Genomic DNA, 25,466 nt, shown 5'->3' with positions numbered 1-25,466 from the left:
CTCCTAAGTGGGGCCCTGGGGGCTGGGCATGGATGCCGCCGCCCTGAGACCCGGCCTGTCCAGGTGCTGTGCACGCCGACGCAGCAAGTTTAAGCTGGTTGCCCGGGTCAGGGAAGGATCACCCACCCAGACCGTCAGGGAGGAGGAAGGCATTCAATGGCCAACTGAGGGTATGAGTTTTTGCGTCTTTGGGGGGATGAGATAAGAAGCAAGTGAACCCAGCACTTCTGAGACCACAGGCTCCTGGCTGGGAACTCGTTTCCCTCCATGGTGTTTCTCCCACGTGTTGTCCATCACAGTCCCCCTGGGTGGCACGTTGAGCATACAGATTCCCGGGCTCCACCTCCAGACCCACTGATGGCGATTCCCCAGGAATGGGCCCAAGAACCTGCCTTTTCTCACAGGCTCCTTCTAACTTGGGGTCTGGCCCAGTGATAACACTCCGCCCCATGTTTTGGGGTACCCTGTTTATAAGATGGTGCCTGGGCTGGCCAACTCCATTCAGCTCTAAACCTGGGTCAGAACCTTTTCACGTTGGATGCCTACACAGGTGAAAGACCAGCAAGGCCTGCTGGGGAGTCCGTGGACTCTGGGGTGCATTTGATGGGCCGGCTGATGCCCACATACTGTGTGCCAGCCCTGTGTTGCCTGTAGGGACAGCCTGGCCCCTGCCCTGGGACCACCTACTGGCATTAACATAAACTCCTACAGCACCTGGAGAAGACGGAGTTTCAGGGCGTGGCACCCGTGCCCAGCTCCCAGTGCCCCGTCTGGGAGGGGAGGAGATGGGGCACTGAGTCGGGGTGCAGCATCTTGCAGCCACTGGGCACCTGCCAGAATCCGGGGCCTCGGTTTCCCCACCCGTACAATGGGCGTGTTGATGACAGTAATTCGGACCAGCTTGCTTAGTGAGGCACAGACGTCACAGACCCTCTCTCCTGATGTTTGGTGCGGCGTGAGGTGAGCCCCGGCTCACCGGATCTCCACACGCTGCCTGAGACCACCCAGGAAGCGCGTGTCTGTCCCTTCTTCCTCCAGCTGCGGCCCTCCTGTTGGTCGCCCCTCGGAGCGGAGCGGAGCGGTGCAGCTGAGGCCTCCGCCAGCCGGCGAGCCTGTGTGGGGAGAAGCCCATAAACTCCCCGGGCACCTGGGGCTCGTCAGGAGCCCAGTAGGGAGCCTCGTCTCATCTCCGAGGACAGGACGCCGCGGGAAGGAGGGCTGGCGTCTGCTGTCTTTCCTTGTACAGAGGACAAGAGGAGAGGCAGCCCCTCCACCTCCCAAGCCACACAGGCTGCGCCCCCCCGAACCCCCAGGGCAGTGGGAGAGGGGAGAAGAGGCACCCTGAACAGAGGGGACCTGACACCAGTGTGGAGGGCTCGCCAGCTGGCAAGGGGGCTGTGTAGGCGGCGCTGGTGAGAGCTGCGCCCTCGCTGCCGGCCAGGCCCCGTGCTCAGTTCCAGTCCGGGACCAGAGTGGGGGCATTCTGGCGGCTCCTGCACCGACTCCAGCGCCCGATAGCCTGACGCTCCACGGGGCGGCCTCGTGTGATCTGGGACGGCTGGTCCAGCCTCCTGATGCCTTGTCCCTTCATCTGTTCCTCGGGCATAATTATGGCTGGGAGGAAGAAAAGAGTGAATTCATGTAAAAGTGCTGAGCCCTGGGCCGGCACCCTGTCCACGCTCGTGAGTGTTAGATATTATTATTGCTGTTATCGATGTGTTTAATTCTCACAATGACCCTGCCCAGGTAGCACGTTTGTTGTGGCCAGCATCTTACAGATGAGGAGACAGAGGCCGAGAAGGCCAAGCAACTTGACTAAAGTTACTCTGCTCCCAGGGTAGACCTGGGCGTGGCTGCAGATTCTGACTGCAGACTTGCTCGTTGCTGGAAAGCCTTCGAGGAATGTGGTCACCAGCGGCCACACCTTGAGGGGCCGTGTGTAATTAACAGGCCCCTGCTGGGTGCACGGCTGGGCCATCCAGACAGAGAGCCTGGGACCCTATAGCATCCTGGTTTCTGCCTGGCTCTTCTCTCCACATCCCCTTTCCTGCGAAGAGGGTTTGAAAAAGGACCCGGAAGACAGTGGGCTTCCCACAGGGCTAACTGGAGGAGCCAGCGTCACAGAAGTGGCCGGGGGGTCCTCCCTGCATTCAAAAATGTTAAAACTTGGTTTATGACCATCTTGATATAACGATGAATATAATCCTGGCTGGATTAAAAATGAAAACATTTTCTCCAACACTAAAAAGTTCATGTTTTTTCTTCTGATTTTAAGAGACACTATAACGTTTTCCCAGGTCCCTAAAAGTGCTGTGGGTCTGGCCGTGGTGCCTGACGGATCCCAGCTTGCAGAGCAATGCTGAACCCTCCCAGCCCCCGCACCTGGTGGTCAGAACCGGCTTCCTACCGTCAAGAGCCTTTTGCCCATGTTGAAAGCACTCAACAAACATTCACTCAACAAACATTCACTCAACAAACATTTGTGTGGAGCTATGATGGACCTGGGACTGTTGCAGGCACCGGGGCTACGGCTTGGATAGGACAAGGCTTGTGCTCACATTCTCATAGGAAGAGGCAGACCGTGAAGGGACCATATGCTGAAGGTCAGGGATGAGGCCATGAAGACAAGTTCTGAGGTTCCGAGGATGGCTCCGGAGGGCTTCCTGCACACTGTGTTCCTAGTGCCGCTGTCCGTCCCAAAGCGGCGGGGAGGTGAAGACTGCTTTGGGCTGGAGACTCCATTGTCTTTGCAGATACAGAAGCACCTAGTCCTTTGTTCCCAAGGCGAGGACTCCAACATCTTGTCCTCGTTGACAGGGTCCCCCTCCTCTCCCTTGTCCACAGACGAAATCACTTGACGGCTCAGGAGGCCCGCGGTGTCGATCAGCCCTGGCTCTCTGACCCAAGAAGACGACCTGGGGGCCTCGCTTCCCCCCCTCACACTCCCTTGCTGGGGGCCTCCAGCCGCTGCTCGACACCCCCGGAGCTCCAAGACCAGGAGGGCCCCTTCTTCTCCCTCCAGAAGGGCAGATACAGGCACATCCTGGACGTCTGCATGCAAAGAGGGCCTCGGGCTTCTCTCCGGGGCCCGTGAGAGCACATATCACTGTTCTTGATCATCCCAGATGGGATCAGATGGGATTGTGAGGCATTTAAAGGATTGAGGGCGTATGCGGTGCAAGCGTGATGCCGGCCGCGGCAGCTGAGGACGGGACCGGGGGCGAGCCTTCGCCCGCGGAGGCTGCGGAGACTAAGCTCCATAAAGCCGAGGTTGGCGAGCGATCCCGCCCACGGCACAGCTGGCTCCCAGGTGCCTTTGCCCTTGCGGTTGCTTCATATCCTGTTCGTCCAGAAGCCGAAGCAAGAGAGCAGAGAAGAGGCCCTGGTGACCCAGAGGCTGGGATGGGACCTTCCAGGGCCGGTGGGCAGTGGCGGCTGCGGTGGCCTTGGGTAACTGGGCCAGGCAGATGTCACAAGTATTAACTGCGTTCTCACTTGTCACTCAGGCCTCGGTCCATCAGGAGAAGTGGCTGGAATTAATGCGTTTTGCACAATTAAGGAGGAACATTCTTATGCTGTGGGCCTCCTAGGGGCATCCGATGGCTCTAGCCCTGGAAAACAGAGAGACCACAAGAAAACCAAGATGCCACCCTCTCTTGGGCGAGTTACATCCCCTCCTTCCCTAAGAGGCCCCATTTGTGCTCCCTGGCTGCTCCGGGGCTCTTCTGGACTGGGCATGCTCTTTCTGCCCGGGCCACCCAGGCCTGCCAGTGGTGGCCCGATGCACTGGCTCGACCCTGTCCTCAGCTCAACTTCCCAGAGTCCCGTATCCACACCCCTGCCCACCTGGTTCGCCTCTGGGAAGGGCCTCCCCTCAGAGCCTCGGTGGAGCCTTCCTACCCCTGGAGGCCCCCGTAGGCTGCCCACATCCATGCCTGGGCAATCTCTCCTTTCTGCATTTCCATCCACCTTCCCTCGGCAAAGGTTTGGGGGTCAAGTTCGTAGCCTCGAGCCAGCTTTCCCCGTCTGTAAATGTGGGGCCAGTAGTCCTGCCCGAGAGCGGTGCAGGGGGTGGGCTCCGCACAGTGCCTGGTACAGAGCACACACTCAGTAATCTTCGCTGTGAACCAACAACGGGCAGAACCCTCTCTGCAAGGAATACGTTCATTGGCAAATAATAGATAGTAAAGGCATCTTATCTCATCGGGACACTTTATGGCTTTCTTTACAAGTCTAGAATTCAGTGGATCTGGGGCTGGTTAGAGCAGAGGTCAGCAAACGCCTTCCCTAAAGTGCCACATAGTAAAGGCTTTAGCTTCGCGGGTCAGACACTCTCTGGCCAGGTTCCTCATCTCGACCGTTACAGCGGCAGTACATACGTGCGTTAAAGCGGACAGTACGTATGTGCACGGGTGTTCAAAGCTCTGTTGCAGTAAAGCTTCTTTTTTAACTTTTTATCTTATATTGGAGTATAGTTGATTAACAATGTTGTGTTGGTGTCAGGTGTACAGCAGAGTGATTCAGTTATACACATAACATGTATCTATTCTTTTTCAAATTCTTTTCCCATTTAGGTTGTTACATAATATTGAGCAGAGTTCTCCGTGTTAGCAGTAGGTCCTTGTTGGTTATCTGTTTTCAATATAGCAGTGTGTACATGTCAATCCCAAACTCCCTAGCTATCCCTCCCCCGCCCCACCCCATAACCGTAAGTTCATTCTCTAAGTCTGTGAGTCTGTTTCTGTTTTGTAAATAAGTTCATTTGTATCTTCTTCTTCTTTTTCTTTTTTGATTCTGCATATTTCTCTTTCTCTGGAGAGAAAGAGAAATGTCCAATAAAACTTTATTTGCAAAAGCAGGCGGTGGGCTGGATTTGGCCCACGGGCTGTTGTTATCAACGCCTGGTTGGAGTGTGAACAGCAGGCAGGGCTTCTCCCCCGGCCCCCGTCTTGCGTGTCTGGAGACTCACCTTAGCGCCGCTGGCAGGTGGCTGTCTCCACGTGCCCAAGCCTGGAGGAGGGGAGCAGGGGCCGGATGAAGGCTGTTCTCTGCCTCTTTAGGAGGAGCCTGCAGCACCCATCCTAGAAGGAGCGGCACAGGAGGCTGGGAAGGGTCTCCTTTGCAGCCTGCTTCGGTGGAGGAGGGCCAGGCAGGACGGGGCTGGGCACGGTGGCGGGCGCGCTCCTGGGGGCGGACCTTCCCGGCTCAGCTCTGCAGCCTCCCCGGTCTCTCCAGATGGCAGGCGGGTTGATTCCAGCACCGACGGACACCTCGAGTGTGCGAAGACTGTGGGGAATAGGCCACACCAAGGATTTCACCTCTGCTTCACGTCACGGAAATGAAAGGGTAGGTCCACACAGAAACCTGTACGGGAACGTCCGTTATGATGTTCATGCTTACGCACACTGGAAGCAGCCGGGTGTCCTTCGGCAGGTGACTGGGCCACCAAACGTCGTGCATCCACACTGTGGACCGTGAAACATGCAGCACCGCGAGTGAATCCCAAAGACACGTGGGTTGAAATAAGCCGACGACAAAGACTGTGCGTCCATGTATATGAAATGTCTAGAAAATGCGAAGCTGTAGGGATTAGAACAGGTCAGTCGTTGAGAGTCTGGGAGTCGGGGAGGGGGTGACCGAGAAAGCAGGGTTTCTCCCCCGCGGCACTGTCGGCGTGCTCTGTGTGTGTGTCGGGACGGGGTGCGTCCTGTGCACTGTACGATGTTTAGCAGCATCTCTGGCCTCCACCCGCTTGATGCCAGTAGCACCCCTGCCCCAAGTTGCGAAAACCAAAAATGTCTCCAGACGTTGCCAGTGTCCCCTGGGGTGGAGGGGGAGGCGGGCTCCCCCCTGGTTGGATGCACTGAGGTAAAGCAGCACGAGCGAGTTCTTTGGGACGCAGGAGCTGCTCTGTATCCTGAGAGAAGTGGTGCTAACATGAACCTACGCACGCATTAAAACGGACAGATCTGGGCACCAAATAAAAGTCAATTTTACTAGATGTTAATGTGAAAACTAAGATTTAAGAAAAGCCAGAAAACAGGAACAGAAGCAAAGCACTCACTCTGCTAGAGGCAAAGCCATGAATCCTAAGGATGAAGAAATCAGCAGAGTCGTTACCTGCTTGTTGGGTGGGCCGGAGACCCCATCATGGTTGCTACAGTGTAGCAGGGTCAGTTACCATCACAGGCCAGGAAAGGCTTTCTATCCTGACTTAAGGAGCACCTCTTGGCAGATAAAATACAGATGCACGCTTAAATTTGAATGTCAGATGAAACAACAAATAATTGCTTAACATAAGTTTGTCCCACGTATTGCAAACGTTATTCATTTATCTGAAATTCAAACTTAACTGGGCATCCAGTATTTTTATTTGCAAAATCGGATAATCCCATCCTTGGGCAAACCTTCAGGGTTTTTTTTAACCTATTAATCCTTGTCTAGAATATAAATCTTTTTCAAAAATACAGACCTCTGTTCAGATATTACGCGTATCTTTTCTTCCTGCCTAGATGAATGAATTCACCCACCTCAGCCCCTCTGCCTGATACGTTTGGCCTGGCTCCCTATTCAGTGTGGCTTGCTCTGGAAGTTTAAATACAAATAATCCAAACAAATACTTGCAAGTGCTAAGTGAAGCCTTTATATTGTAACAGCATAAAATGAAAAGGAATTCCTCTCTCAGCTAACCCACACGTCTTCTCCCCCAGTGTAACCTTTCTCTGCCCTTTGTGGGAGTATTAAAACAGAAATAAACTTTCTGTATATACATATCCACATCTGTTGGTATATGCTTCAAATTTCTTTTCTCCCACGTGGAATCACACTGTATCATGTTCTGCCCCTCACTTGGCAGCCCTCCCTTCTGTCCGTCCCACGAGAGCCTGGACCTGTCTTGTCCCCGTGGTAACCCCCAGGGCGCAGAGCTTTGCTGGGCCCGGGGCGTGTGAGCCAGGAATATTGGTAAATCGATGAGTGAATTGTTTAGGTGGCTGGTTGGTACTTCATGCCCGCACCCCCTCATTTAATTATCCTGTCGTAACAAAGCACCACTTTGTCTGTGGGTTGCGCAGCGAAAACCTTGACCACAGTAACATATCTTCGCACGTCTCTGCTGCCTGCCTTACTTCAGGAAGGGTTTATGTAACACCTGGCTCTCGACCTGGGACGTTTTGCCTCCCAGGGACACTTGGCAAGGTCGGGAAACATTTTGGGGATGCATTTTGGGGAGCAGCCAGGGACGCTGCTGCACATCCTACAGTGCCCACGACGGCGCCCCAGAGGATCATCAACCCAAACGCCCGGTGCCCGGTGGAGAGGCCGGCTGTGTTTGCGATCGCCTGCTTGGCGAACGTGCTTTGGGCCCCATCTTAGAGCTCTCACCTGTGCAGGGACGGTGGGTGAAGGGGACCATCCCTGCCCTGAGTTGCTGAGCCTTTGGAGGAAGGCGACATGTGTGCAGGGCCCCGAGAGGCCGCCCTGAGCGTTACGGGGGTCCAGAGGAGGGCGTGGTGGGATGGGGCTGGTTTCTGGACCTCCACATGGCTTCCTCTCTCCCCACCCTATCTGTTCGCCACACACCAGTCCCAGGGGGCCTCTCATCACAGAACTCTGGCCACGTCCCCCTGCCAGACCTAGAACATGAACCGAGGCCCCGCGTGACCCGGCCCCTGACCAGTCCCCCCTTGCCCCTGAGCGCATCTCCCTCTCTGGTCAGCTCCTGGGGGCTGTCACCCCGCACCTGGCACGGTGCCTGGCACACAGAGGGGGCTTCATGAATCGTTGACTGAACTGCTAAATGGATAAACAAGTTGTTTGTTCAAGCCTGGGACGGAAGAGGATGAGGCAAAGGGATTTCCAGACGCGAGGCCCCTTTGCAGCCGCAAGACACGAGATCAACGTGTGTTTCATTGACGAGGGAAGATGCCCACAGTACGTTGCCCCCAACCCAGGTTTATGTGAATCAGCAGGGACACACATCTCAGTTATGAGGAATTGCACACACGTGTTTCCGTGTGTCTATACGTGCATGACGGGAATGGCTTCACGGGTGTGTGACCCGCACAGGACCCTGTACTAGGACCCCACGCTGGGTTTGATGCTCTGCTGTCTCCGTCTTGCGATTTTTAATAACATTAGGTCAAGGGGTCCTGCATTTCCACTTTGCACTGGGACCCGCAGATGCTGCAGCCAGTCCTGGTGCCCGGGGATGGCTGGGAGGTCAGTGCATCTTCTAGAACCCCAAATGGGCTGTGAACAGCAGGGCCCACTCTCTTCTCTGCAGTTTGCTCCGGTTGCAGACACCAGGCAGAGTTTTTATAACCCTCCCACCCCAAGAGGAAGCCGGGGGGATGAACTCAGTTCAGGGTCCTTCTTTCCACATTCTTCCAAATGACCGTGGTCGCATAGTTGACCTTTCAAGGAATACCAGGGAGGTGAAGACCAGCCTGGGAGAAAGCTGTCTCCTCTCCACCTCCAGGTGGCTCTTTGAGATGCGGTCCTGGGCCAGGGGAACCTCCGAGCTCACATGCAGCTCCCACCCTGTGTTGGGGAACCTTGACCCCTTTTTAGCACATGGGGCAGCCCAGGACACACTGGTGTGAAGCTGAGAGCTCAGACTTCGGCTTCCAGCAGAACAGGGTTCGAATACTGGCTCCACCACTGACCTGCTGCAAGACCTTTATCGCGGGAGCCTGTTCCTCTTTGACAAGTGACATCACGATGTCTGCCCCGTGGGGCCGTGGAGAGGGCTGGCTGGGCTGTGAGCTCTCGCCCCACTGTTGGCACAGGAGACGTTTGTTCATTTCGTAAACGGTCCTCAGGAGCCCACGAGTGCCGGGCACTATGACGGACATCCTTACACTGTTTATTAGCAAAAACTATCCCCCGGGGTTTGGTTGATGGGTCATTCCTACTCCTGTTTTTTTTTGTAATTTATGTACTTCAAAAGTTAAGATACAGTTCACATTCATGGAATTCACCATCTTAAAGTGTACCGTCTAGTACTTCTTAGTACATTCGCCTTGTTGTGCAGCCATCCCACTGAACAATGCCAGAACATTTCTGTCATCCCCAGAAGAGACTTGCTATCCATTAGCACTCCCCCCATTCCCTGCCTTCTCCTGGGCCCTGGCAACCCCTAATCTACTTTCTGTTTCCATGGATTTACCTGTTCTGGAAATCATACAACATGGGATGTTTGGTGACTGGTTTCTTTCACGTAGCATAATGTTTTCAGAGTTCATACATGTCGTACCGTGGATCCGTACTTCATTTCTTTTTCTGGAGAATAATATTCCATTGTCTGGATACACCGTGTTTTTTTAATCCACTCATTAGCTAATGGACACTTGGGTTGTTTCCACGTCTGGCTATTATGAATAATGCTGCTGTGAGCACTTGCGAACCTATGTTTTTAGTTCTCTTGGGTACGTACTTAGGGATGGAACTGCTGGGTCGAATGAGAGCTCTCCGTTTAACTCTTTGAGGAATTGCCAAACCGTCTTCCAAAACATCTGCGGCATTTTTATAACCCCATCAGCAGTGTAAGAGGGTTCCACTCTCTCCACATCCTCAACAGTACTTGTCTTTTGTCTGCCTTTATTTTAGCCATTTTAGTGGGAGCGAAGTGATATTTCACTGTAGTTTTCCGTATCCCTGTTTTTTGTTGAAGGTGAACGTCTGTTGTGGTGACAGTTTTACCTTGAAAGCGCTCATCTTTTCTCATACTTGGTGATAGAAGGGGAATGATCCGTACCTGCCCTGTGAGTGCCTGCTCTCTACCAGGCCCAAGATGGCTTGCTACCCTGTTCCCTAGTTCTCCAGCCTCTGAAAAAGGGGCAAGGATGACCCTAAAATGGCAACTTGGACTGAACAATCAAAGGGGTTTATTCGTTTGGCTGGCCGGGGCAAGAATTCAGCTTCAGGAATGGTGTGATCCAGTGGCTCGGTGATACCACCAGAGATCACGTGTCTGTTTGTCTCTCTGCTCTTCCCTCCAGCAGGTCAGCCCCATTTGGAAATGTGGTCTACTCGTGGTTGCCAGATGGTAGCTGTTTCTGGGACTCTCTCCATCCCTCCTCCCTCAATCCTGTCCAGGGAAAGAGAGGGCTGCTCTGGACTTGGAAACTTCTAGGATACCTGTGCTCCATTCATTGACTAAATTGGGTCACGTGCCCACTCCTGAACCAGTCGCTGTAGCTGGAGGGTTGGTTGCCGCGTATAAGGCCGCAGGTCCTGCCCTCTATAGCCAGGCTGGAGTCACTCTAAGGCACGGCTGCCTAAATAAAAATTGGGTTGGGTAGAAAAAAAGAGGGCATGGGTGAGACAGATGGCATCATCCCTATTTCACAGATGAGGAAATGGAGGCCCCAGCACGTGACTTCCCCTCTCTCAGCCCACACAGGCTGGTCAGCAGCAGATGTGGGTTTCAACCCCCTGGAGACCCTCTTCTTTCCTTTCTGTCTGCCCATTTCTCAGCTGAGGCTGTGCGTCCCTGGACGTGCCTGTCCTGACAGTGGCCAGATCGAGCCAGACACCCTCCCTCAGATGCCCAGCGACTGCCCCCAGTGCTTGGGTTTACTGGATCTGGAACGGGATCAGGTTTTCAGGGAGGCATTTTTATTTTGCCCTAAAAGCCTTCCGGGGGGGACGCAATTCCTAAGGGCTCGGCTTTAATGGTTTCTTTTATAGAATCATTCAAATTATAGATGGGTGAACTCGAGGAAACCCCACTAAAGAATGCAGGAAAGCCGGCATTAAAAGCGACTAAGGTAAAGTAGTGGTGAGTGGAAGAGCTCGCCCTTTAAACATTTGTTGTTAAACAGCCAGAGAGAACCCCCGATGCTGGTCTGGTCCTTGGGAGGCCGGGCTTCGGGACATCTGGCCCGTCTGGAAGGCTCCAGGTGAAGTCGATTCCAGATGTGGACGGGCCCAGGGCCTTCAGAAGCACTGCTTTCGCTGACCTCTGACTCTTCTCACCCAACTTGCCGGCACCATATTTGTTGTGGTTAAGCAGCCTCCCCTGGGTTCAGATTCGGCTTCCCTGCTTCCAAGCTGGGTGTCCTTGGGCAAGTTATTCAGCCTCTCTGAGCTGTTTTGTCATGAGTGAGATGGGCTTTCTTTGTCCTCTTGCTTTACCTTCCTTTGGAACACTTATCACCACCAGATGTGATGTTAAGTATATACTGGCCAATGGTCTCATCGTTGCCAGAGCTGGTAGCCTGTTCTAGGCCCCTGTCACACTGGACCCGCCCGCAGAGCACAGGACACTATGACTGCTTCATCCGCCTTCTCCCCCAGAACCCAGAGCCCCACATCCTCCCGGCATCCCCCTTCCTCCGTTCAAGCTTCTTCCAGATCCTTCCCCGTCGGGCACTCGTGCACAGCCTCTGCCGCATTCCCCGGATCTCTCAGGTGGAGACGGGGCATCTGGGCTCGGTCCTCACGTTGCTTGTCCAGCTACACGCTCTCCCCGGGGTGCAGTCTCCACTCCGGCCTGGACCGCTGCCCTTAGCTGGTGGTTAGTGAGCACTTCCGGCGTGCAGAGCTCTGCTGGGAGGAGCATCTGTGTGTTGAGTGGCAGAGGTGGGGCGTGAACAAAGGAAGGCGGGCCCCGGGCCAGAGCACGTCTTGGCTCCAAGGCTGTCTCTCTCCCTAGATCAGGAGCCAGGCCTGGGCTGGGATGTCCTGCTGTCCCCTGCCCGTTTTCCTCGTGCGTCCGGTGGGGATTTCAGAGAGGAGCTGCTCAGTCGCACTGTTTCGTCCTCTGTCCTCCACTTCCCAGGTCTTCTCCCCACCCCTACCCTCCGCCTTGGTTTCCCCACCTCCTGGAGGGTACATGGGGCCTCCCTGTACACTTTTATCACAATTTCCTGTGAATCTGTAATTATTCCAAAACAAGACACTGAAAATAAAATAAATTCTAAAGATGAACTTCAAAATGAACCATCGAGGGTCTGAGGGTTTCCGGCCGCCTCTGCCCTCACTGCCCCCCGTCCAGTGCCTGTCACGTCTTCCTGCGCTATTCCGTCGCCCCTGCCCGGACTCGCACTTCCAGCCTCGCCCCCTGCAGTTCAGTCTCCAGCAGTGGCCTGGGTTGGTCTTTTACAAACAATTGCAGCTGCCCACTCCTCAGCCGAACACCCCGTGGTTTCCACTCATGCAGACAGGGTGTGTGTCCTGGACTCAAAGCAGCACAGCTTTATTCTGTCACGGTCAGGAGGCTGCAAGTCCAAAACCAAGGTGTCCTGGGCCACACTCCTTCCAAAGGCGCCAGGGAAGAGTCCTTCCTGGCCTCTTCCAGCTTCTGGTGGCCGTCGGTGTTCCTTGGGCTCTGTTTTCACAAGGCTGCCGTGTGTGTGTGTGTGTGTGTGTGTGTGTGCGCGTGCCTCTCCGTGTCTTCACGTGACCGTCAAGGACACCAGTCATTGGATTAGGAACCACCTTAATCCAGTATGATCTTAACTAATTACATCTACAAAGATGCTATTTTCAAATAAGGTCGCATCCTGAGGTTCTGGGTGGACATGAAGTTGCGGGAGTAAACGGAATAAAGGTAAAGGGCTCGCTGATGCCCCCAGGACCCTGCGTTGCTTCTGCCCCCTGCTGTGCCCACCACTTTTGCCCTGAACTCCCCCGGCCCTCTCACCCTTAGTCTCTGCTCCAAGAGGAGGCCAGTTTTCTCACTGCGCCCCCGCCACCTCCGGGCCTTTGCCTTTGCACTGCCCACTTCCCTGACATGTGGCTCCCTCCCTCGCTGTTACCCACCTCTCTGCTCAAGAGGTCCCTCCGCGCAGAAGGTGGCAGTCACTGGGGCTGCTTGTGACTGTTCCCACCCACCTGGGCACCAAGCGGGACTGACCCCAGCCTTTGAATTTAGGTGGATCACATGACCTGATTTGGCCAATGAGATGCGAGTGGAACTTCCACCAGCTGGAGTCCTTCTGCAGACATCAGCGTCCTACCCCTCCCCTGCTCCGTTTGTCTCCACACACGTATCACCACGGGCTCCCTGCCCTGCGTGTTTCCTGGCCGCCTTCCCCACCAGTGGGCGCACCCAGCGGCCAGGGAATTTTCTCTCTGTGGTTCCCACCGTGTTCCAAGCTCCTAAAGCAACCTGGCGTAGGGTCAGAGCTGAGGCCACACTTGCGATGGACGAGTGGTGGGCGCCCGGATGGATCGCGAGCTTCGGATGAAACGGAGTCTGTGCAGCCCTTCCCACTAACCGCCTCTCCTGTAACCGCTCCTCTGTGCATTTGACTCCTTCCTGTCTAGGGCAGAGCATCAACCCCAAGTTGGCAGGCCTGATCGGGCGGCAGGGGCCCCAGAACAAGCAGCCCTTCATGGTGGCCTTCTTCAAGGCCACCGAGGTCCACCTCCGCAGCACCCGTTCCACGGGGGGCAAGCAACGCAGCCAGAACCGCTCCAAGACACCCAAGAACCAGGAAGCCCTGCGGGTGGCCAACGTCGCAGGTACGCCTGGGGGCGGGAGGGTTAACACGTGGACACCCGCCCCCCCGCCCCCGAGGAGCCCACAGGGGGCCCCCTGTGGGACCCCAGCTGGGGTGGGACTCAGAATCCACGCATGTGCTTGACAGATGGTTCTGGAACCAATGCAGCAGGAAGCACAGCCCACAGAATCCCTTCCACCCCAGAGCTCACCGTCTTCCGGGTATAAATTGTGTCATAAATTCATTTCGAAATGCAAGTAGCAAAACATGAGTGTAACAAGATGCCAATCATGTAAATTTCTAAGCGGACGAAACAATAGCTCCAAATAAATAGAGGGAGGGAGGCCGCTGCCCGGGGAGCGGGGAGGAGGAAAAGGGGGGAGTGTGCTGCATCTTTAGTTTTATTTCTTCAAGTGAAAAACATTTGAAACTCATGGCAAATTTTAACACTTGTTGAATATGGCCGGTACGATTTTCCTGTGGAGCCGTCCCGGCTCTGGGTTCATCGTGAGCTGGGAGAGGCCTGGGGCTGGTCGGAGGAAGCGTGGAAGGGAGACATGGGGGGTGTTTAGACGGGTGATGGCGAGGTGGGAAAGGGGCCGCCACCCTCAGATTCACTTATATTGTCAATGGCTTCTTCTGCCTTACCTGGACAATTTTGAAATTTCTGTTCATTTTCCTTTTCGAGGAAAAAGAAAATTACAGTTACTGCGGTTGGTGACGTTTTCGAGAGCAGGGCATCCTGCTGGGTGGGTACTAGTGGGTACGTGTGGCTTCCGAGCTTGTGTGCAGAGCTTTTGAATCGAAAAGGATCTTTAGATTCTTTTCTGGCAGGTGCATCCGTTATTCTTTAGGCTGCTCCGAGGGAATCTGTGATCCCCCAAATTAAAGCCCAACTGAATCTCTTCATTTGTATTAGGAGCCTCCTCTGCGCTGGGCTCCTGGGGGCTGGGATTCACCAGTGAAAGCCCAGCCGTGGTGCAGAGATGATTCAGGATGGGCAGGAGGCGGCCATCATTCACAGCCACACTGACACCAGGCCCGGGAGTTGGAACGTGGTGACGAGGGACTCTTGAGGGGGTGGTTCAGAGAAGACTTGCCAGCTGAGAGCTCCGAGGCGAGCTGGTGCCCCAGGGGCCAGGCCCGGTGGGCAGGAGGCCAGCGCTGCAGGCAGTGGGACCTGCAGGTGGAGGGAGTTTTCGGGGCAGCTCTGGGAGGGAGGGTGGAGGGGGGCAGGCCATGTGGCTGGGCTGGGGAATGAGCACGGTCAAGTGTCCTCTCGGGAGCCACATCTTGAGTTTGAATTTCATCCAAAGCAAATTTGGAAGCCTTTGCAGAGTTTCCAGCTATGATTCGGGGTGGGGTTGATAAGAAGCTCATTCTGGCTGCTCTGAGAATGCTGGGGAGCAGGGCGGGGCACTCAGGGAGGGTTGGAATAGGAAGATTTATGAGAGGCTTTTCTATATCAATCAGGCAGGAAGGGCTAGCAAACGTCATCCTCGCGGAGACTCCCGTGGCTCGGAGGTCTGTCAGGTGTAACGGTCTAACCGAGGTAGTGAAAGGGGAGGGACTGGTCTCAAAATCTTAAAATTGGACACTCAGCTTCCCCCACTGTGTCCTCTGGTGAGGACCCCCATCAAGTCTGTACTTACATAACCCCACAGGACGGAGCTCTCACTATCTCATGTGGTAGCTGTTCTACCTTGCCTGGGATCCACTTCCTTGCTCTGGATTTCTACTTCCTGGCCCTGTTTGAAGTTCACCTAAACCCTGCCTGGGAGTTTAATTTTAAAAGAATACCGAAGCCTGGGCCCCACTGCAGGCTTAGTAAACCAGAGTCTCTGAGTGTGTGTTTGTACACACATGCCCGGTTGAAGTGCTTTGCCTCCTGTGATGAGCTGGGAATCCTGCTGCAGGGCCACATGAGTAGAATCCTCTCTGCTGTGGCAGCCCTTGTGTGCTAGAGAGACACGTCCTGCAGGCCAGCCCCACCCCGCAAAGGCCTTCAGCTGCTCTTCAGACCGTGGGGTTTGGGGCGAGAAACTGGGTCCCTCGCCTCCCTTCCACTTGCCTCTCACCCACGACTGGACCCAACTCCCTAGTCATTAGCCATTTTCACCAGATGACCCACGGGGGTGGGAGCTGAGTCCCAGCCCCGGTTGTAACTTCTCAGCTGCTCTGGCCGGGTTTGCGGAGGTGGGTGAGCAGTTGCCTCTCCACTCCTGCTTGCCTGCTGCTGCGGCCTGGGATGGGTGGGCAGGACAGGAGGAACAGGGGAACTAGGATTCTACTTCTTGAGCATCTCTTTTCTTCCCTTTCCTCGTCTTTCTGCTAGTAAGAGGTCAGAGTGAAATAGGAGTTCCAACCACTTCTTCCTGGAGCAGCCACGTTCCAAGGAGGCCTGAAGGACCCAGGTGTCTGAGGTCCCTGATGGCAGGGCCAGGGCCCACCCCGTACTGATATGCCCACAACTAGCTTCATGAGCTGCTCTTGTCCTTGGTCTGTTGGGCCTTGGGCTTCAACATGAAGCCACGTATCATTGCTTTGTTTTCAGACAGGGCTGGGAAAAGTGGCAGTAAGGTCCCTACTCGCCCTTCCTCTGCTCATGGCAGACATTGCTAATCAATCCTGGCACATTCTTCTCACTGAGCCCACACAAAGCTTCAGATCCTTCTTTACTCAGGGCAACAAACAGCCAGCAGTGTTGGCCCTCCACGCACAGCTTCTTTGCCACATCCCTGGCCTAGGCTAACGTGCTCAGACCTTTGTCTTGTTCAGGTTGCTTCACACAACATCACTGGGCTGAGGGCTACTCCCCCACCTCCCCTCTACCTTCTGCCTCCCTACAAGGAAGGAGGGGAAGAAGGCTTGGGGGGTGGCCGCCTGGGGCCACAGGCATGGCCACAGCAATGGAGGCCTTCCTGGATTTCCACTCAGTGTCTGTGTCTTCCATATGGCACAGTGAATGGTCCAGAAGTTTCCTGGGCTCGCCTCTGATGGTTCCCTTGAGCTTGACCTTTGTATATCAGTGACCACCTGGCCCTCCAGCAGCCCTAGTACCCCTGCAGCTGGTTTTCTCTATCTCAAGGCCCTCAGGCTAGGTCCCAAAGTGGGGAAGGGGGGCCCAGGACTCCCCATTCCTGCTCCATCCTCCCTAACCTCCCCACCCCCCAGCCGTGGAGCTCAGTCCAGCGAAGCAGACCTCCCCCCTGCACGCCGCCGGCCGCTGACCCCAGTGCTGCCTCCTCATTCCTGGAAGGCTCTAGTGCCTGCTGCCCGTCCCTCTGCCAACTGCCACTCCTGTCCTGGTTCTTGCCGACTTCCTAACCCTCCTCTCCATCCTGCTCCGTCCTCATCCTGGGACCTCCTCCCTTGGATTCCTCCCTGGCCCGCCCTCTCACTTCCTTTCGTTCTTACACGAAGAACATCACCTCCTAGGAAGGCCTTGGTTAGCGCCCATGGCACAGACCCCTCAGCCCGCCCTTCCCGTCCTCCTCTCCTCCCTTAGTTCCTCCACGGCGCTCATCTAGATGGAATGGAATTGGTGTTTCCTCATTTGGTCATTATCTGCCTCTCGCTGGAGGATAAGCCCCTCAGTGGCAGGGCTTTTTTTGTTCACACCTGTAGCTCCACTGCCCAAAACAGCACCTGCAAATCTGTAGACATTAACAATTTGTATGAATGAATGAATGACATACCAGGCCCCGAGGTAATGAGGGCCCGAGATACCCGAAGGTGGCTGTTCCCACCCCCCCCCAGTCCTGGCCCCCCTCACTGAGATCCTCTCACTGGTCCTGAGTGTCTCCTAGGAGCCAGGATCCCTCCTAGAAAGACACATGCACTTCTGTCATCATCAATTGTGTCCTTTCCTCATTGGTTTGTACATTTTTAAAAATTGCTCTTCTGAACTCTAGATATAAAGATACATGTACAATTGGGGATATTCAAAAAGGCTGATAGGAAGCCCCTGGGAAGTTTTAGGCGGAGGAGAGACAGGTCGTGGTTAAGAAAAAAAATGAATCCCTCTAGCTTCTGGGTTCAGGGGAGGTTGTACAGTGGCAGCTGTGTGTGTGTGTGTGTGTTTGTGTGTGTGTGTGTGTGTGTCAGAGAGAGACAGAGACAGAGAGAGACATAGACACAAAGAGAGAGATAAACAGATTTCTACATGTTTACAAGGGCTCAATTCCTAACCCAAAGTTCCTACAAACTTTACATACTTCTGGAAAACCCCAGTGCATCATTTTCGTTCCTCAGAGAAACCTCAGTATTGTTTTTCTGGAAGGTCAGCGGGGCTTGACTTTTCGCCCTGTCATTTCTTCTCGATGGTGGGGTTTGTCCCAGGCCCTGTCCGTGTCTCCTGCTGCCCGCTCCTCGGGGCTGAGCATCGTGAGGTGGGCGGGCCTCACAAAGTGAGGTTGAGTGGAAGCAACCCCTCCGAGCAGTCTCTTGCAGCCAGCGTGTGGGATGTGGACGGAGATGGACTCCCACATGGAATCCACGCAGACGTCCACATCCAGACAAGAGAAAACAGTGTCCACAGAGGGATCCAGAGAGAGCTGTGAGCTAAGACTGCGTGAGAGAGACGGGGGCGTGGGGGCCTCCCTTACAGAGGCCGTTTGCTGGGGATGGAAATGAGTTTTGAGGCTGCAGGTGCTTGAACGGCTTCTGTGTCAGGAAGGTCACCCTCCAGCTTTCAGAGTTTGCTGGGATCACACCGCTGTCTTAGACTGAGGAAACTCTAATCTGTGTGTATTTCCTTTTCCTCCCCCCGGTGCTGCTCCTCAGAAAACAGCAGCAGCGACCAGAGGCAGGCCTGTAAGAAGCACGAGCTGTACGTCAGCTTCCGGGACCTGGGCTGGCAGGTAAGGGCGGCGGTGGCTGGATCGGCCCCGGATGTGTGAGGCCTCCAGTGTGGGCTCCCCCGGAGGTGGGGCTGGGTCCCGCATGTGCAGTGAGCCGTGTTTCTCATCTCTTGAGACTCCAGTATCGCGTCCTAACTAGAGGCTCTAGGGACGCCCCATGAAACCCAAGAGCAGAAACACGGTTGAGACTCAGGCTAGACCCAGAAACCCAAACACTGTGGACTCTGAACCTCGTTCTCCACGTGAACCCCATTTGCATCCTGCACTGGCTGCTTCCCTCAGACGTGGCCGAGTCCGTGAGCTGGAATCCAGCTGCCTGGAGGACGGGCTACCCCCCTCTGCCCTGTCTGCTTCTCCCTCCCCCGTCTGTGATTCCAGTTCCCAGAGAAGGTGCTGATTGGCCCAGCTCGGGTCAGGTGCTTGTTCCTGAACCAATCAGCTGTTTCAGGGCTGGGGTCATGTCCTAGGACTGTGGCTGCCCCTCTGGAATCATTTGACTGGAGCAGGGCAGGGGATGAATCCTAGAAAAAGAGTATCTCAACTATTTATGAGTATCTATGACGTTCTGGGCCCTTTTCTAGGCACTAGAGGTGCAGCCCTGGGCATAGCAATGTGCCTGCCCTCACAGAGCCCAAATTTCCCCGGAAAGGGTGTTGTCATCGTAAGATCCTCAGGGCCACTGGTTTTGTTGTTCTCCCTTCAGCGAGCTTGTAGTTCAGTGGGAGGGTCCAGATTCTTCCCAGGTCATCATGTCCTCAGATACACCCCCAGGGCACTTGTGCACACAGCCGGCTTGGAGTCCTCCTGTGATTTTGTCCTCACTCTTATGACAGCATCCGTGGTCTAAGAGGCGCCAGGCCGTGCTTGCGTCCTAGTGCTGGGACAGAGCCCCAAATGCACTCGAGTCCCTGAGGGGCATATGTGTTGCTAGCACAACACTTCTGTGCTAACCCGACCACGTGCGTCCTTTACAGAGTCGCACACGTGTACCAGGCACTGTGCTGCGTCGGCTGTACTGTCATGTCTCTCCTGGGTGGGTGAAGTGAGGCCTGGAGGCTTTGTTTAAAGCAAACCGCCCACGGGTTACCACCTAGCAGGGGTAAGGTTGATGCCACCCTAATCACCCCTCTCTGTGCCACCTTCCGATGAAGAGCAAGTGTTCATTCTGGGCTCAGCCCAGCCCCCGGTGGTCTTTCCCTCACTCTGCAGTCTGTTGGGACCATGGAAGGCTGCCTCTGTAGGAGCCCAAGCTGCACAGGAGGAGGTGGGCCGTGCCTTTGACCTCTGGGAGCTTCGGAGTCTGGCCCACAGGAGGAATGTTTCGGCCTAGAGGGCAGGACCCTGCGGCTCCCACTTCCCACGTGGTTCTGAACCCGCCCCCCGCCTCGTCCTCCGCTCTCTCCCGCAGGACTGGATCATAGCGCCCGAAGGCTATGCCGCCTACTACTGCGAGGGGGAGTGCGCCTTCCCTCTGAACTCCTACATGAACGCCACCAACCACGCCATCGTGCAGACACTGGTGAGTGGCCTGCGCGCCGGCTGGGGTGTGGGCAGCTGGGGGAGCAGGGCCACCACATCCCGCCTCGTGCTCCTCCGAGCTGGGGCCACAGCAGGTCTCTGGCCAAGACCACGTCATGGCTTTCAGGAGCCCAGGGCACTTTTGCTTTCGTGGGCCCTACCTCCATAAAACAAGACTAGAAATTATAGTTAATAACATGTATTATAATCTTCGTGTATGTCTTCAACCCTAGAGCGCCCTTATTTCTCCTAATTTTAGAAGCAGTTAGAACAGTTCCGTGGGCTCCTAAAGGTATCGTGGGTAAAGGCCACTGTGCGTAACGGCGGGCGCCCTGGCCCTGCCTCCGTCAGGCGACCGCTGTTCCTGGTCGTCAGCATCCACATCCACAGGCCCTGCAACGTCTGGGCTTCCTCCAGGTCGGGTAGGCTTGAGGGCTCATCCCCTCCCAGAGCTCGTGGCTTTGCCTCCTGGCCTTGAACTCTGTGGTTCAGCCATTCAAGGGTGTTTATTGAGCATCTACTACATGTAGACCCTGCGCTGACAGCTGGGGACGCTGCAGGGAACAACATACAGGGAACATCACAGACGTGGTCCCTGCACTCAGAGCCTCATTTTCCAGGCAGGGAAACAGTCAAGTGAACAAATGCGGGAACTTCAGGGAGAACAGAGAGGGGAACGACAGGAAGGTGGCAAACAGGACAATAGGGTAGAGAGATGGGGGGCAGCCATGGGGCTCTTTGAACTTTCACGGGGTCATTGGAGGATTCAGTGTGATGATGCAATTAAAGCTCTTAACGGGGTATCCAGCACAGAGGACACTCAACAGATGTTATTTTTACTACTTTACCAACAACAAGAGTGATACGAGTTAGAGACTTTGTTCTTTAGCTTAGAAGCTGAGGCTCAGAGACGTTGTTTATCTTCCTCCTTGCTGTGAATGATCTGGGCCTTCCCTGACAACTGGTCATCCTCTCTGGCTTGAATGCTTCTAGTGATAGAGAGCTCACTACCCAGGCCCATCTCCTCTGTACCACGGGTCTGTCTGTTGCAGAGCTCTGTGCTTCTTTTGCTTAGTAACCTGCCTCCCTCTTCCCTGTCCCTGCCCCGTGTGTTACTTCTCGCTCCCCTGTTCCATTTATTCGGATTAGGCTCTGCCCTTTGAGGGAAGGCCTCTTTTTTGAAGCATTGCTTTGCCAGGACCCCCACTCCCACAGCAGTAAACTCTGAAGCCCTATTCAGGACTGAAGGTCTTCAGGCTGGAAATGAAGAGTCACCCCAGCCTGTTCCTTGGCCTGAACTTGTCCCCCGTGCCAGTGTCCCCCTGTTCTGTCCTGCTCCGAGGACCAGAGTGACAGGGGTGTCTCCCAGGCTGCCAGGAGCACACCTCCACCCTTCTTTGAGCCCTGCCCACGGAGCAGAAGCCCGGCCGCCTTGTGACACTCTCTCCATCTGCAATTCACCAGAAAGCTCTGGGATCAGAATGAGTCCTTTGATTATTCTGAAACGAAGGTCATGTTTGAAAAGGAGGTGAATCCCTGCTTTCTAGAGAGTCCTAATGAAATACAGAGGAAGTGAGCTAACATCTGGGATTTGCTTTAACATTATTCAAGGATGGAGGAGATGGGGGAAGGTTTAGATTTGTAAGGTTTGAGATTAAACATAAAAAACAGTTTAAAAAGCACGCTGACCTACGTGGGAGGTCATAGACTGGGGCTTGGGGGCGGAGGGTCATCCACAGGGTTTCCGGTTGGCCCACGTGGTGTGTTGGAAACCTGGAAGTTTCTCATAAAAACAAAACAGGACTGACAGCTGGCCTGAGCACTCGGCACATCCGATCGCACTGGCTTTGGGCAGCTTGTGTCCATCTCCCTTTGGTTTGCCCCGGTCCTCACCGTCCCCTATGGTCTGACTCCTGGCCCAGTTTGGTCATCCGTGGCGCTTGCATGGCCGCTGCCGGCGTTTGAATTAGTTTGTCCCCGAGCCCCACCACCTGTAAGGTGCGTAGGCGCCCACGAGCCAGACGGAACAATAAACCTGGGCAACTGGCTGACTCCTTTCCTCGTTCTTACCTCTGGACCTTCTCCTTTCTTGTGGACGTCCACCCAAGGGTTTGCCCAAATTCTTTGCCTCTCATTTTTATTGCTTAAGATGCAGAACAGTCTAATATAGTCTAGACTCACACCATCCAATACAGTGACCACTTCTGTGTGGTGCCTCTTCAGTGAGTACTTGAAACGTGGCCAGTCTGAATCGAGATGTTTTGCAACTACAAAATACACACTGGGTTTTGAAGACTTAGTATAAAAAAAAATGTAAAATATCTCATTAATGATTCCTTATGCTAAGTATACGTTGAAATGATAATTTTTTGAAATCTGGGATTAGAGTAAACATACTGTTTAATTTCACCTCTTTCTTTTTCACCTTTTAAAATGTAGCTACTAGAACGTTTTAAATTACACATGTGGTTTGCGTGATAGTTTTCTTGGACAGGACAGGTCTGGCCCAGAGGTTGGCAACCTTTTTCTGGAAAGGGCCAGATAGTAAATATTTTCAACCTCGAGAGCGGAAAGTCTGTGCTGCACCTCTTCACCACAGATGCTGTGTAATGCAGAAGCAGAAGCAGCCACAGATGACGTGTAGATGAATGGGCGTGGCGTGTGCCAATAAAACTTTATTCATAAAAACAGGCGGTGGAGCAGGGATCGGCCTGCAGGCCAACCCTCGTCTAGCCCAGTGGTTCTCCACTTGGGGCAGTTTTGCCTCCCAGGGGATATTTGACAATGTCTGGAGACATTTTTAGTTGTCACGATGCGGGGGTGGGGTGGAGTGCCTCCGAATTCTAGTGGGTGTAGCCCAGGGATGCTGTCAGACATCCTGCCGTGCACAGGACAGCCCCACATCCTGGCCCCAAGTGTCTTCCTAGCCATGTGCTGGGTGACCCTCTATGCTTTGGTTCTCTCATCTGTGAATCAAGAATAACCCCAGAACTGAGTTAGTTACCCAGCAAGTGCTTAGAACTGGGAGTGACCGGTGAGTGTCACCTGCGGGGGACTTTTGTCCAAGCAGTACCTGTACCTTTAGGAATACTGAGGCCAGGGAGGAGTGACTCACCGGCTCTCACCACTGCCACCGTTTTGGTGTGTGTTCCAGGTGCACTTCATCAACCCGGAAACGGTGCCCAAGCCTTGCTGTGCTCCGACGCAGCTCAATGCCATTTCCGTGCTCTACTTCGATGACAGTTCCAACGTCATCCTGAAGAAATACAGAAACATGGTTGTCCGGGCCTGTGGTTGCCACTAGCCCCTCCTGGAAGTCAGACGCTTCGGGGCCACGTTTCTCCAGATCCTGGGCCCCTCGCCGCCCAGCGTCTCCCACCACCTCGGCGAGGAGCCCGCAGCCCAGCTGCCTTTCGCGAGGCCTTCCCGTCCCCCTCTCCAGCTGCAGCGCTGTAGGAGCGTTAAGGAATCTGAGAGGCAGATGGCTTTTGATCCGTTTTTCGTTGGCATCCTACAGACAAGATCCTACAAGCTGCTGCAGGAAAAACCTAACAGGGAAAACATATATCAAGAAAAATTGCTGGGCCCCGATCGCTGGCTGTGAAGTCTCAGCTATGCACCGACTCGTTCCCAGGGGTAATGATGACACCCTTCAGCCCGGCCACCAGCAGCGGGGGGAAGGGGCCGCGGCCAGGGGTGGGCACGTTCGTCTCTGTGCGAGAGGGAGACTAACGCGGAAGTCCCTGTAATAAATGTCACAATAAAACGAATGAATGAAAATGGTTAGGATGGTAGAGATATATTTTCCTAAACAATTTATCCCCATTTCTTGGTTTACTCTGATTTCATAAACAGAAGCTGTGGCCGGCGGAGGGAGGGGAGGCCCCCTCTCCGTGCCATTCCGGTTTCATTCTGAGGCTTGCCCAGGCCCACTGTTTACGTAAACTCACCCAGAAGCCAAGATTTGGCCAGCAGGGGAGAGGGAAATTTTCTGCTTGGAGTTGACCTTGAAGAATAAATAGGTTCCATCATTCAGCTGAGTGCGTGGTGGCAGAAATTAAAACAGGCACGTGAAGCACCGGCAGACGCCTGGAATTGGTTTTCCAACGCTTCCCATGGTAGGAAGTGAGGGAGGGTTGGCAGATGGAGGCGGACAGCTCAGGACAGAACTTGCAGCTTGATCCTGAGTTCCGGCCACCATAGCCCTACTTTCAGAAGCACGCTAGCCTTCAACAGGGGTGGGTGGGCAGGGGGACCGTCAGTCCCCCAAGCCAGCTCCTCCGTTGGTCATCGATAGCAGCGTCCTGGAGTCTGGGCTCTGATGAGGGCCTCCATGGTCGCCTCTTTTCGTTCGCAGACCCCTTTTTGAGGACTCTGCACAAGGATCGGCCCCTTGAAGTAAGGGAAAGGTGACACAGTGGGAGGTCTGCTGGATGCAGGGTGTGCAGATGTGAATCTCAAACAGAAGCCTCCAGAAGCTGTCGTGAGAGTGTCCTGACTCGAAGTTGCCATTTCTGACGCGGCTCTTGGCGTGAGCCTCCCTTGCCTTAGCCGGTGGGTCCCCTAAATGGCGTGCACCCAGCCTCCAGCTGCAGTGCAGCCTTGGAGACGACCAGGCTCTCTGTGAACAGAGAACAGGGTTATCCTGGTGAGGCCTGTGGCCCCTGGGATCTGGTCTAGTGGGAAACTGCTTCTCCATGTTGATTGAGTTGGTTCCTGGAAACACAGGGACGCTGTTTTCATTTTCTTTTATGTTTTCTTCTTCAGTAGCTTGGGCTGCAGCCTTCACTCTGCCTGGTCAATGGGGAAGAGTCGGTGTTTTTGTTACATTTTGTTTTGTCTGTTGACAGATCTGGGGGTTTTGCTGTGATTCCCTCTTGGTGCAAGTTTTGTCACCACGTATACCCCAGCCAACATCTGGCTCGCATCATTTGTACACTGAAGCATGTAAATAGTTGTTACTAAACAAAGAAATTATTTATGTCCGTCTGAAGCTCATTTTAGACCCTCTCCAATCCCTTGTTCAGGACGATGAGCTTACTCGCTTCCCTCCAACCTGTTTATTTTCTTATTTAAGACTATTTATTAATGGTCAGACCGATGTACCTTCAGCCGTTGCATAGAGCAGTCCTCAGAGAAAATGCTGTATAAATAGACAAAATAAAAAGCGTTCTGGTTTCGGGCCTGTGTATGTCTGTGTTGTTTTTTCTCTCAGCGCCTGGATATCGGAGTTCTCTTGGTGCGCTGAGAACTCTTTGCCTTGGCCTCCACCATTAACACGCTGTTTATCATTCAGGCCCTGGGGAGAGAGGGACGCTCGTCAATATTTGATGCAGCTGTGCGGGGCTCCGGGCAGGAGAGATGGAACCAAACAACAAATGTGAATTTGGTAGGCTCGACTACAAAGATCCTTGATTGAATTACAGTGCAGCTGTCAGCAGCTGTTTCAAAGAGGCAGGGGGTAAATTAGCTGTGTTTACTGCTAACATAGTTGAAAGATTTAGTCATCCCAATAAAATAGAGGCACAAGAAAGAAAAAGAAATAGTCGTGGGGGTAGGGGGAGTGTACACCCAAAACTTTAAAGCAGCACGGACCCCGGAGCCAGCACTGTCCAGCGCAAATTATTTTGGCGGC

General features: G+C 54.2%; 1 protein-coding gene across 1 annotated transcript in view; it reads left to right on the top strand.

Annotated features, from left to right (window-relative positions):
* The window catches only part of LOC132595357 (bone morphogenetic protein 7-like), a gene marked incomplete at its 5' end in the record, with an annotated part of 57,083 nt that extends 32,103 nt beyond the window's left edge, over positions 1–24,980 (top strand). Inside the window, 4 exons of the mRNA XM_060293228.1 lie at positions 13,276–13,473; positions 18,237–18,313; positions 19,722–19,832; positions 22,986–24,980. Coding sequence (XP_060149211.1) covers positions 13,276–13,473; positions 18,237–18,313; positions 19,722–19,832; positions 22,986–23,135 — 536 coding nt within the window. The remainder of the gene's footprint in view (positions 1–13,275; positions 13,474–18,236; positions 18,314–19,721; positions 19,833–22,985) is intronic.
* Positions 24,981–25,466: the final 486 nt, after the last annotated feature.

Source organism: Globicephala melas, unplaced genomic scaffold, assembly GCF_963455315.2.
Source record: "Globicephala melas unplaced genomic scaffold, mGloMel1.2 SCAFFOLD_640, whole genome shotgun sequence".
Lineage (NCBI taxonomy): Eukaryota > Metazoa > Chordata > Mammalia > Artiodactyla > Delphinidae > Globicephala > Globicephala melas.
The sequence above is the reverse complement of the archived record's forward strand: the minus strand, read 5'-3'. Positions and strand labels throughout refer to the sequence as shown.